The sequence below is a fragment of the Talpa occidentalis genome, unplaced genomic scaffold, assembly GCF_014898055.3.
Source record: "Talpa occidentalis isolate TD23 unplaced genomic scaffold, MPIMG_talOcc4v2.1, whole genome shotgun sequence".
NCBI classification, from domain to species: Eukaryota; Metazoa; Chordata; class Mammalia; order Eulipotyphla; family Talpidae; genus Talpa; species Talpa occidentalis.
This window is the reverse complement of record NW_026555331.1, coordinates 145,962,654-145,975,639: the sequence shown is the minus strand read 5'-3', so window position 1 is coordinate 145,975,639 and position 12,986 is coordinate 145,962,654. Positions and strand designations below refer to the sequence as shown.

Here is a 12,986-nt window from a genome sequence, read left to right as displayed (position 1 = left end):
GGTGATTCTACTGAGGGGGGGTGGGTGGGAAGCACAGGTGTTCAAAGCAGACTTGAGTTTGGTTCCTCCCTGCAGCATCTCTGAAATCAAACCAGGGAAGGACACTTCCCCACAGATAAGAAATAGTAAAATAATTACTTCTGTTGGCGGGTTTCTGTCATCACATATCACAGGCAGGAACCCAGAGACTCTCTTGCCCCCAGGGCTGAGCCTCCTGCCCCAGCCCCGCCCTCCCCCTCACTTCCTGAGCTGGGCTGGAGGGTTTTTGTGCTCTGGGCTGTGGCTCTTGCAGGGCTGTGCCAAGCTGCTGGCGCAGAAATACAGGGCCGTGTCCCCCAGCTCCATGGAGCTCATGTTCAGCTCAGAGCGATAATTGCCTGTCAACTGCACAAATTTGAATCGGTCAGGGAGATTTTCTTTTCTTGCTCTTTCTCATCATAATATCGAACCAGGAACGCTGGACCCTGGCCCGGAGCCTGCTTATACCAGTACACAGACAGGTGTCCGTTCTCATAGGAACATGTGAGGTTCGCGTTCTGTCCTCTCGCTGTGACCAGATACTTGGGGTTTTGCATGACTTCAGAGTCCACTGGGCCTGTGGAAGGAGACACACAGGAGCTCAGGCAGAACCAAGGGAAGCGTCTGCTCAACCATCAGCATGGCAGGCTGGTCACCAGGCAGCTGAGCCTATCCTAGGCTACTCAGGGTGCCAGGACCCACCTGCTCCCAGGAGACAAAGGCTACACAGCAGAGGAGCCTGGAGCCCATGGCGGCCTCAGGCCCTGGCAGCTTGAGACTCAGGGGGAGTCTGAGTTAGTCACCTCCTGGGCCCTTATTGGGCACTTGCCGCTGATGTCACTGCTCTGATTCACTGCTCTGCTATTCAACTCCCTGCAGGACTCCCCAGGCCAGCTGTATCTTTAATAGGACCCAAGGCTGGTCACTCTCTGTCCATTCCTGTCTGCACAGCCCGCACTGGGTGGCTGTGGGCTCAGCCCCCCCTAGGCCCACAAGCACTTGTTCTCCCCTGTCTGCCTCTCTTGACACTGTTACCATCATCATCGTCTCTTTCCCACTCCTTCCCTTGCATTTGAAGGGACAGATGAGGGGAAGGCCACGTCCACTTCCCTGGGCAGGGGAGTCTCTGTGACTGCACGTGTTCCAGGTCCTCCCTCTGCCTCAGCCCCTCCCTGACAAGGTTGTGGCCAAGACTCCCCTTCAGCTGGGCCCTCCTGGGCACTGACCCCGCCTCCAGAGCACCTGCTCTTCTGTGGGCCCACAGCGCCTCCCAGTGGCCACAGGTGCTCAGGCCCATGGATTCCCTGGTGTGTGGGAATCAGAGTGGACACTCCTCCAATGGCCCAGAGCCCAGACTCCATTCACTTGTCTCTCAGCCTGGCCACCTTAAGGCTGAGATTTAAGTCCACTCATATGTGTGAACTGATGGTAAGAACAATCCTCTAGATCAAGAAGGGGATGATTATTCCACCATTAGCACACGATGATGGAAACACCAGGCTCCATACACAGGCCATGAAAATGAGTATTTCCCAACACAGCTCCTCCTCTGAGACCTATGCATTTCCACTAGTAAGTACTGATTTTCAGAGCATTTATGAAAAGGATATACGTATTTTACATAAAATTTCTAATCTTATAATCTCTTAAACCTGTCGGTGATAATGAACACTCCCAGCCAGGACTGAGTCCTTCATCTAATTTCCTTGATCTATAGACATCCTCTCTTCTCTCCCTTGTTACCCGCCATCAAATTACCAGATGTCAACTCTCAGACGTTATATTTACTCAGGATACAGAAAATGCCACTTGTTAAATTGTGCATTTCCACACCAGGACAGAGGCTTGTACAAACTGATGCTGGCCCCACAAGGGAATATTCTATAGAAACTCTGACACACTCTCTCTGCCTCGGGCTCCCTCACGCTCACACTCGGGAGCTCAGGCTGGGAGGCCAAGACCTGAGTGTGTGAAACCCCACGCAGAGTCCTCGCATCAGAGAATTGCTCGTGATCAGTGAATGAAGAAGAGCAGGGGGCAAAAGTCATAGTTTACTGTTTATTCCTGACTCTCTCAAAGTAAAATCTCTCTCTCCCTCTGAGGTCCGGCTCTCATGTCAGTAGAGGAGCAAGTTGTGTGAGTCCCGACTTAACCCACAGGCAGAACATGGACAGGGGGACGGGACCTGGGCTGGGAGCCGCGGGCCAGAGCACATGTGCACCCCGGGCACAGGAGGCCAGGCCTCGGGCTCCCTGACTCGCAGATGTGGGCGGGGAGTCTGAGGGGCTCAGGGCGGTGACTGTTGTCAGAGGAGGCCAGACAGTCGGGGATTGTCCTCCATCCTGTAGGTGTGCTTGGGTGTTTTCCTTTCCTGGCTGGGGCAGGGCCTCCAAAAGGGGCAGGGTCACCGGCTCCCCCCACAGGCAGGCTGGTCCTCAGCCTGGATCTCACTTTGATGAGTCAACAGATCACGGAGGACTGAGCCCTGACCATGGGGGCATTTCTCTTGGGAGGAGTCCAGAGGGGGCCAGAACCTTCTGTCATCTGTAAGAACTGGTCCAGGAGCCTGTCTGAGCCGAGATAATGTCCTCCCGACTCCACTGGCCTCACTCTGACCTGGGGTCCTGCAGTCCAGGCTCTTCCAGCATCACAGAAGCGCAGGAAGGAGACAGAGCCCCTGCTTTGGAGGGAGTCTGAATCCACAGTCGGGAGAGAAAATCTTTAGTCAGGACCTGGACATCTAGATCTGAGCCAGCGCAGTTGGGGGCAGGTCACCCTGGAATAAACCAACTTCACCTCAATAAACATAATGGGGGGGATGAAAGTGGTGAAGGCCGAGTCAAGTTGGAAAGACTGCGCGAGCAGGTGTCGGCCCTCAAACAATCCACGCTGGGCTCTCAGGTGATGTGCACAGGTAGGAGCGAAACTGCATCTGCCAGACACCATTTCCTTTACATTCTGGGCTAGAGCTTGTCAAGGAGGAACTTGTGTAAACTTCGTGTTGTAGAGAGTCTCAGCAACTGCCCTTGCAACATTAAAAGTGCATAAAGGTGAAAAATAATCAGATAAGCTGTAAACTTTCAACTCAGCATCACGGTCACCTGCTCCATCCAGGGACTCAGCCACTTTGGGCACAGGCACCCATGAGACCTTAGAACAAGGGACTGACCTCCACAGGGCAGGGAGGGAGAGCGCCTGGGGAGCAGGTGTGGGGCTGCGCTCCCCAGAGCAGGAGTGAGTCTCTTCAGGAAGGAAGGGTCCATGTCCAGATGTGGAAACAGACCCAGTCTCTGAGATAAGAAGGGGTGACAGGTGACACCAGGGGCATGGGGCTAAAGGCCAGGTGAGCTGTGCAAGACAAATCTTAGTACAGGGGCATGCGCACCCAGAGTAGAGGTGTGACTCACTCACCCGGGTTCGCACCGACTGCAGGGACCCCACTACTGCAGAGTTTCAGGAGGTCAGACTTGCAAAGGACTTTGCTGAGTCCCGGGGTTCAAGGCCCCCAACTTCTTGTGCAGAGAGGAGGTGAGCCTGCAGCGCTGTGCATAGCTGGTGGCACAGAAGTACACAGATGTCTGGGAGGGGGTGGCAGACTCCAGCATGAGCAGGAAGTTCTTCTTACTTGGTCTGGAGACGTTGTACCCACTATGGATGTCTCCTTGGAGTTTACTATTGGTGCTGAGGGAGTAATAGATCAGCCCGAGCCCCAGTCCCGGGTCCTGGCGATACCAGTACATGTTGTCATAGCCCATATCTTGGACACAACTCAGGTTGCACCTCTGTCCTATCCTCAGGATCTGGAATCTGGGGTCCTGAGAGACCCCAGCCTTCACCACACCTGTGCACAAGGAGATGAAGCTGATGAAGCTGTAGACACAATGGAGCGGCTGAGCACTGAGGCCTTGACTGTGTCCCCCAGGATAGGGGCCACCTGCAGGAGTCACCTGCCTGCAGGGACCCCAGATCCCCCAGCACAGGAGGGGGACACTCATGGCAAGGATAGGATACTGAGGGTGCTGGGGCTGTGGGAGCTGATGAGAGGGGAGCGAGGCTGTGAGGGAGTGTTGTGAGATGTCACAGCCCTCCTGGCCCAGGGCCAACCTATGACAGGGCCACGCCCTCCCCGGGCTCCAATGACAAGTGTCCAGTGAGCAGCTCCGAGTGGAGAGTGTGTTACTCTAAGTGAACTAGTCTTATACTTTGCTCTGTCTGCTTGTAAATCAGTGTGAAACTTTATATTATTTCTTCCTGTGATATTATTTTTCACCACACACTGGTCTCTTCATCTAATTATTTCTATAGTTTTGAAACTTTAAAGAATATATGTAGCACCTTGATGTGCGCGATGGCTGGAGGGTCCAAATCATCCAAGAGTTTTTCTGCATCTTAGTGGCCAGTCCACTTCTCTCCTTCCATCCAAACGGCGCCGCTGCCGTCTGGATCATCAACATTTCAGACTCACTTTGCTGTTTCCTCTAAGTCACTGTATGGACTCTGGCCGGGGCCACTGGAGAGTGTCCTTCCCCCGAGCAATGCCCCGAGTTGAGACAAAGCAGACACACCTCACTTGTCGCTGCCCTCCTTGGGGAGTCAGTGGCTGCTCAGGGGACCTCCTGCCCAGGAGCACAGGTGAGTGTGGGGTTCAGGGGAGGGGCACCATCCAGGGAGACTGGAAAATGTTCTCTTCTTATCGGGTGTTCATATGTCACGGGGCTCTCCTTGTGCAGAACGATTGTCACTAGTGAGTGATGAGTATAGCCGGGTCACGGGTGCTCAGGGGCACGGAACCCCATCCTTAGAGGGCTGGAGTCAGCCCAGGTCTGTGGCCCTAACCTTCATGTTCTGAATCAGGTTTGATCCTCAGGCCCACAGATCATGCAGCTGGTCCTGAGGCCGTGACCTTGTGTTTCTCATCTGGGGTTCCTAAGGGGGTGGGGCATCAGCTCCTGTCCTGGGTCTGGGGGAGTCAGCAAACCCGGGCTACAAGGAGCCGTGCAGCCAGAGTGAGAGGAGCAGCCTGTTGAGGACACTGCTCACATCTACAAATAAGCCAAATAACACTGATGGATTGATACGGTGATGAGCAGTAAAATGATTGATCTACCCTGTGTAGCTAATCTGGGCCTGGAAGGGGAAGCCAGATGAGGGGCGATTCTACCTGAGGGTGGGTGTGGGGGGTGCACAGGTGTTCAAAGCAGACTTGAGTTTGTAACCTCCCTGCAGCAGTTCTGAAATCTAACAAGGGAAGGACACCTCCCACAGGTAATAAATTAGTAAAATAAACTATGGTGGCTGTTTTCCAAGTCATCATGTATCCCACACAGGAGCCCAGACACACTGTCTTGCACCTAGGGCTGGGGCTCCTGCCCCCGCCCCGCCCTCCCCCTCACTTCCTGAGCTGGGCTGGTGGGTTTTTGTGCTCTGGGCTGTTGCTCCTGCAGGGCTGTGCCAAGCTGCTGGCGCAGAGATACAGGGCCGAGTCCCCCGGCTCCACGAGGCTCATATTCAGCTCAGAGCGACGACGGACTTGTAACTGCCCAACTTTGAATCGGTCAGGGAGACTTCCTTTTTCTTGCTGTTTCCCATTGTAATACTGAACCAGGAAATCGGGGCCCTGGCCTGGGGCCTGCTTGTACCAGTACACAGACTGGTGTTTTGTCTCATAGGAACATCTCAGGGTCACGTTCTGTCCTCTTGCTGTGACCAGATACTTGGGGTTCTGCGTGACTTCAGAGGCCACTGGGCCTGTGGGAGGAGACACACAGGAGCTGAGGCAGAGCCAGGGGAAGCCTCTGCTCAGCCATCGCCAGGGTAGGCTGGCCACCAGGCAGCTGAGGTTCTGCCGAGCTCCCCAGGGTGCCAGGACCCACCTGCTCCCAGGAGACAAAGGGCCACACAGCAGAGGAGCCTGGAGCCCATGGCGGCCTCAGGCCCTGGTAGCTCCTGGCTCAGGGGAGACTGAGTTAGTCACCTCCTGGGCCCTGATTGGGCACTTGTCGCTGATGTCACTGCTGTGATGTCACTGCCCTGCTGTTCCTCTCCCTGCAGGACTCCCCTGGCCTGTTGCGCCTTTATCAGGGCCCAAGGCTGGTCACTCTTTGTCCATTCCTGTCTGCACAGCCTCACGTGGTTGTGTGTGGGCTCAGCCCCTCTCCATAGGCCCACAAACTTCTGATCTCCACTGCCCGTCTCTCCTCACACCAGCCCATGATCCCCCAACTCCTTCACCCTCTGTTTCCTTTGCAGGTGCTGGAGCTGCCCCACTGGTGGCTACTGAAGTTCAAGGCCCATGTTCATTTCCATGGGCAGAGGAGACTTATCATTCCAGGTCCTTGTCCTCCCAGTGTTCGATCCACCTGCCTGGCTAGGTATTTAGTTGAGACTTCCCTTCAGCTGGGCCCTCCTGGGCTCTGTCCCCCTCTGGTGCATCCCGACATCTGTGGGCCCACAGCGCCTCTTAGTGGCCACCGGCCCATGAGCTCATAGATTCACGTTTTCTGTCTTAATTAGAACAGACTTTTATTAGAACCACTCTGAATTTTACTCTGACATGTGATCCCAACGTTCCCATCTACAGAAATGAGCATTTTACATTCCCCTCCTGGCCGATGCAGGGTCCCCTTCTATGCAAAAATAGCCCGGGACCAAAGAGTGTATGAACCAGACTTGGATTAAGGCAAAAAAATATGTACCATGACAATTAGTACAGTCAGTGGATGAGAAAAGACAGAAGAATTCAGCTTGTAGATTTTGAGGTCTATGGTGCCTGTGGATTCTACATGGAAACACCATTTTCCGTTGCCACCAGGGCTGTGACTCACTCACCCGGGTTCACAGCTTGGGCGGGGACCCCAGGGCTTCAGAACTCCCTGTGCTGACAGTGTACAAGTGCTCTGATGAGCCCCGGGGTGAGAGCCCCGCCTTCTTGTGCAGAGAGGAGGTGAGCCTGCAGCGCTGTGCATAGCTGGTGGCACAGAAGTACACAGCTGTCTGGGAGGTGGTGGCAGCAGACTCCAGCGTGAGCAGGAACTTGGCTTTGTCTGGTCTAGAGACCTTGGACCCACCAGGGATGTCTCCTTCGGCGCTGAGATTAGTATTCGCTGAGTAATGGAGAAGCCTTAGCCCGAGTTCCGGGTCCTGGCGATACCAGTACATGTAGTTATAGTCCATATCCTGGGCACAGCTCAGCTGCCCACGCTGTTTTGTCCTCAGGATCTGGTATCTCGGGCTCTGAGAGACCCCAGCCTTCACCACACCTGTGCACAAGGAGATGAAGCTGATGGAGCTGCAGACACAAAGGAGAGGCTGAGTATTGAGGCTTTGACCGTGTTGCCCAGGACTCACCTGCCTGCAGGAGACCCCAGACCCCCCAGCACAGGAGGGCGACGCTCATGGCAGGGCCAGGAGACTGAGGGTGCTGGGGCTGTGGGTGCTGAGAAGGGAGTGTGGCTGTGAGGGAGTGTTGTGAGATGTCACAGGCCTCCTGGCCCAGGGCCAACCTGTGACAGGGCCACGCCCCTCCCCGGGCTTTAACGCAAAATATCCAGTGAGTGGGAAGATGCATCTTCCTGGGTTGACACAAGTCATACAGTTTCTGCACCTCTGTGTCAGTCAGTGTGTTGCTTTTCCTACGTGTCATTCCGGAGAGAGTGTTCACATCACCCTGGTTTATTCCTCTCAATATTTCTTTTTTTTTTTTTAAGTTTTACATATTTATGCATACAAGAACTGGGTACAGGCCAGAGATGCGGGGGTGGAGGGGTGGAAAGATTCACCAGAGAGAGAGTAGGAGCAAAACAGGCAGACTGACTGAAACAAACTGCTGAGGGGAGCAGCGGGGAGATAGGAGAGGTCTGCTGTGCCATAAGGGCTGCTCCCTGGCTGGCCGGGGTACGAGCTTGCACTGCAGAGCCCGCGGACAGCTTCACAGTGCTGCACGCAACCTGCTGCACCACCAGGGAAGCCCTCTCAAACATTTCTATCCTTAGAGAGTCCCAGGGATTTTCATGACGTCTGTGTCCCAGATGGTCCCTAGAGAGACTCATCCTGTCACTGACCTTCCCCTGGGAGGGATTCCCCTGCTGTCTGACCCCACAGCTCAGGGCGGGGCCATTAGCATTTCATGACAACACCCTTTTCTCTGTTTCTTGTCAAGTCCCTGACATGGACACTGGCCAGGGCAGCTGGAGACTGTCCTGCCCCGGAGCCCAGACGCGTGTGTGAGGGGCAGTGGCAACAGACACACCTCATGCGTCGCTGCTCTTCCTTGGGGAGACAGTGGGTGCTCAGAGCTCACAGGACCCCAGGAGCACAGCTGGGGAGGGTGACTCCAGGGTGAAGGGAAATGTTCTCTTTTCCTTGGGTCATACCATGCCACGGGGATGTCTCTTCATGGAGAACAACTGGCACTGAGTGATGCAAAAGTGGTGCTTACAGTGTTCTGGGCCACAGATCCCCTCCGTCGAGGGCCTGCGCCAGCCCAGATCTGTGGCTGTGCCCTTCATGTTGTGAATCAGGTTTGAGCCGGGGGCCCACAGATCATGAAGCCAGTCCTGTGTCCTGACCTGACCTTGTGCTTCTCATCTGAGGGCCCTGAGGGGGTGCCGGGTTCCTGGGGCTCAGCTCCTGTCCTGGGTCTGGGGAGTCAACAAACCTGGCCTGGAAGGAGCCGTGAAGCCAGAGACACAGGTGCAGACTGTTCAGGACATTCCCGCAGGTGCATAAATAATCCAAGTCTTAATGAGTGATTGTGTCTTTCCCCAGGGTGAGCCTCCTGCTGCAGCCCCCGCCCTCGCCCTCACTCCTGAGCTGGGCAGGAGGGTGTTTGTGCTCTGGGCTGCTGACCTGCGGGGCTTGCCAAGCTGCTGGCGCTGAGATAAAGGCCCTGGTCCCCCAGCTCCACGGGCCTCATGTTCAGCTCAGAGTGATGGTCTTTGAACTGTTCACCTTCGAACTGTTTAGGGAGACTTCGTCTTTTTTTGCTCTTTCCACCATAACACTGAAACTGGAATTCAGGGCTCTGGCCTGGGCCTGCTGGTACCAGTACACAGACAGGTGTCCAGTCTCACAGGAACATGTGAGGTTCGCGTTCTGTCCTCTCACTGTTTCCAGATACTTGGGGTTCTGCGTGACTTCAGAGTCCACTGGGCCTGTGGGAGGAGACACACAGGAGCTGAGGCAGAGCCAGGGGAAGCCTCTGCCTCAGCCATCACCAGGGCAGGCTGGCCACCAGGCAGCTGAGGTTCTGCCGAGCTCCCCAGGGTGCCAGGACCCACCTGCTCCCAGGAGACAAAGGGCCACACAGCAGAGGAGCCTGGAGCCCATGGAGGCCTCAGGCCCTGTCAGTTTCTGGCTCAGGGGGGTCTGAGTTAGTCACCTCCTGGGCCCTGACTGGGCACTTGCCGCTGATGTCACTGCTGTTATGTCACTGCCCTGCTGTTCTTCTCCCTGCAGGACTCCCCTGGCCTGCTGTGCCTTTAACAGGACCAAAGGCTGGACACTCTCTGTCCATTCCCAGTCTGCGCAACCTCACGTCGGTGGGTGTGGGCTCAGCCCCTCCCCATATGCCCACAAACACCCCTTCTGCTCTGTCTGTCCTGCATGTTGCTAGTTCCAACCCTTGGCCCCCAACTCCTTAACCTCCACTTCCTGTGCAGGTGCAGGGAGCTGCCTCCTTGGTGCAGGCTGAAGGCAAGGCCCACATTTGCATCCCTGGGCAGGGAATTGTCTCTGGCTCCAGGTGTTCTATGAACTTCTAGCAACTCAGACCCCTCCCTGACAAGGATTCCCCTTCAGCTGAGCCCTCCTCAGCACTGTCTCCCCCTCTGGTGTAACCCACATCTATGGTCCCACAGTGCCTCCCAGTGGCCACAGGTGCTCAAGCTCATGGATTCCCCTCCTGTGAGGGAATCAGAGTAGACATTCCTCCACCAACCAGATGCCCAGCTCTGCATTTACTGCTCTCTCAGCCTGGCTGCCTAAAGGCTGATCTTTAACTCCACCCTTAGATTGTGTGAACTTATTGTATGAACCAGCATTTTGGTTAAGAAGGGAGTGATTATTACACCACTGCAATTAGGATGTGATGGTGGAAAACACCGTGCAGAGATGCAGGCCATGAAAACCATGTTTCCAAACGCAGCTGCTCCTGATCACAGATGAGATGATCGACTGTCCCTGAGGGCGATTTTGCTGCTAGTGTCCAAAACCAAGAATTGAGTCAAGGATGTGTCTGAGACGAGGTCTCATCCTGCTGTCTCCACTGGCCCCTCGTTCTAACCAGAGCTCCTGGTGTCCAGGCTACTCCAGCATCACAGAAGCTCATGAAGAGACAGAGCCCCCCAGTGCCTATGGGGGACTCTGTGTGTCCCCTTGATGAGAAATTTCCTAGTTAGGGTCTGGAAATATGATCCAAGTATCATGGTTAGGGGACAATTCACGCTGGCCTGGTGTACAGGGGATACACCAACTTTACCTACTAAACATTATTTGAGGGGAAGAAAGTGTTGAGGGTCAAGTCAAGGGTGACACCGTGTGAGCAGATGTCAGGCCTTAGGATCCACGCTGGGCTAGTAGGTGTTGCGCTACCAGGTGGAGGGAATCGGCATTTCCCAGATACCATTTCCTTTACATCCTGGTCTAGAGTGTGTCAAGGAGGGACTTGTGCAAACTTCATTATGTGGAGTCACAGCATTTGCCTTATAAGATTAACATTGAGTGAAGATGAAAAATAAGCAGACAAGAAGATGGGAAATTTCACCATTCTACCATTAAGTCCACAGGCTCCACGAGAGCCGAACACAAGATATTGAGCTCCTCAGTGAGGAGGGAGAGCACCTGGGGAGCAGGTGTGGGGCTGCGCTGCCCAGAGCAGGAGTGAGCCTCTTCTGGAAGGAAGAGTCCATGTCCAGGCCGGGGAAACAGACCCAGACTCTGAGATAAGAAGGGGTGATGGGTGAGGACAGGGGGCTGGAGCAGAGAGGCCAGGTGAGCTGTGCAAGATAAATCAGTAGCCACGGGGGCATCTGCCCCCAGGGCAGCTGAGGGGTGACTCACTCACCCAGGTTCACACCGACTGCAGGGACCCCTATTTTAGGATTCCCTGAGCTCAGAGTCTGCAAAGGGCTCTGCTGTGTCCCGGAGTGCAGGGCCCCCGCCTTCTTGTGCAGAGAGGAGGTGAGCCTGCAGCACTGTGCATAGCTGGTGGCACAGAAGTACACAGCTGTCCGGGAGGTGTTGGCAGGCTCCAGCATGAGCAGGAATTTGTTACTATTTTCTCTGTAGACTTTGTACCCCTCAGTGATGTCTCCCTCATATAAGGTACCAGAAGAAGAGGTATAACAGATCAGTCTCAGTCCTAGTCCCGGGTCCTGGCGATACCAGTACATGTAGTCATGGTTCATATCCTGTACACAACTCAGGTTGCACCTCTGTTCTGTCCTCAGGATCTGGAATCTGGGGTCCTGAGAGATCCTAGCATTCACCACACCTGTGCACAAGGAGATGAAGCTGATGGAGCTGCAGACATAACGGAGCGACTGAGCACTGAGGCCTTGACAGTGTCCCCCAGGACAGGGGCCCTGCCCAGGACTCACCTGCCTGCAAGAGACCCCAGACCCCCCAGCACAGGAGGGGGACACTCATGGCAGAGATCAGAGACTGCTGGTCCTGGGGCTGTGGGTGCTGATGAGAGGGGAGCAGGGCTGTGAGGGAGTGTTGTGAGATGTCACAGCCCTCCTGGCCCAGGGCCAACCTGTAACAGGGCCACGCCCCTCCCTGGGCTCCAATGCAAAATGTCCAGAGAGCAGCTCAGAGTGGGAGGAGCAGCATCTGAATCCAGGGCTCCCAAGGGGTCTGAACTCTCCATCAGTCAGTTGATAGCTGCATGTAGATTTCCTTCCTATGCTGTAACTCTTCACAGTACACTGACATTCTCATCTAGATTCTCTGTAGTTTCTCTTGTAGGAAAATCCTGATGTGATCCTGATGGTTTTTATGACTCCTGTGCCCCAGCTGCTGCCAATATTGTGTTTGAAATTTAAGTCTGGCCCATCCTTCCTGTCCTTCCACCCCCAGAGTCCCCTACTATCTGGTCCAAGCCCCAGGGCAGGAGCTCCAGCAGTTCACACTCATTTTGCTGTTTCCTGTAAGTCACTGACCCGGGACACTGGCCTGGGCTCACATGATTCCTGTTTCTAATCTAAGTCTCTCCTGACGTTCAGTCCAGGGTAAAACCACAGGGCCCGGGTCTGGGCGAGGCAGCACCCTCAGGGCTGGCATGAAGGGCAGACACTGAAGCAGAAACTGAGGGGGCCCCTGATGCTGTAACCATGTCTCAGACCTTGACCTGGGTGGGAGCCGGTTCCATGTCTGTGTCCAGGATTTTCTGCCCCAAGAGATTGAAGGCCATTGATGTCAATGATATGATGTTCCATGATATGATGGCACATACCACTCATGTTTTCCTCGCTATGTTTAATTGTGGCAGGTTATATATCTAACTTTTAATGCATTTGGAGTTCATTTTTGTGTATGGAATTAGAGTGATCCAAATTCATTCTTTTTGGCGTGACCTTCTGGCTTCCCCAGCACCATTTATTAAAGACTCTGTATATGCCCCCCATTATATGGTTCATTTATATCATATGATCAGGCAGGTAATGAGGGGCCTGCTCACTTCTGTGACCACTTCCCCGGCCAGTCAGTGCTTTTCATTCATTCATTCCTTCATTCACGCCCCCATCTCCCTCTCCATTCTCTCTGGATGGGATCCCTGTGAAGCACATTGTAATGAGCGCAGAGTCAGAGCATTTACCTTCATGGGGTTAACATCTACTTGAGAATCAAACCCGTACAGGTACTAGAAACTCCATCGAGCCTAAATTCACCCACTAAGGGCACAGGCAAGCAGGAGGGTTTATCAGAAGGAGGCTGAGCTCCACAGCAGAGGAGGGAGAGCTCCTGGG

The 12,986-nt window shown here is 54.5% G+C and overlaps 2 pseudogenes and 1 gene segment (V, D, J or C); all 3 read right to left on the bottom strand.

Annotated features, from left to right (window-relative positions):
* Positions 1–237: 237 nt before the first annotated feature.
* Positions 238–768, bottom strand: LOC119250788 (T cell receptor beta variable 9-like; annotated as a pseudogene).
* Positions 769–6,852: 6,084 nt separating this feature from the next.
* On the bottom strand, positions 6,853–7,414 carry LOC119250779 (T cell receptor beta variable 6-2-like). The segment is given in 2 exon segments: positions 6,853–7,277; positions 7,366–7,414. Coding segments are annotated over 2 exon segments (474 nt in total).
* A 1,404-nt stretch (positions 7,415–8,818) lies between these two features.
* Positions 8,819–9,345, bottom strand: LOC119250767 (T cell receptor beta variable 9-like; annotated as a pseudogene).
* Between the last annotated feature and the right edge of the window lie 3,641 nt (positions 9,346–12,986).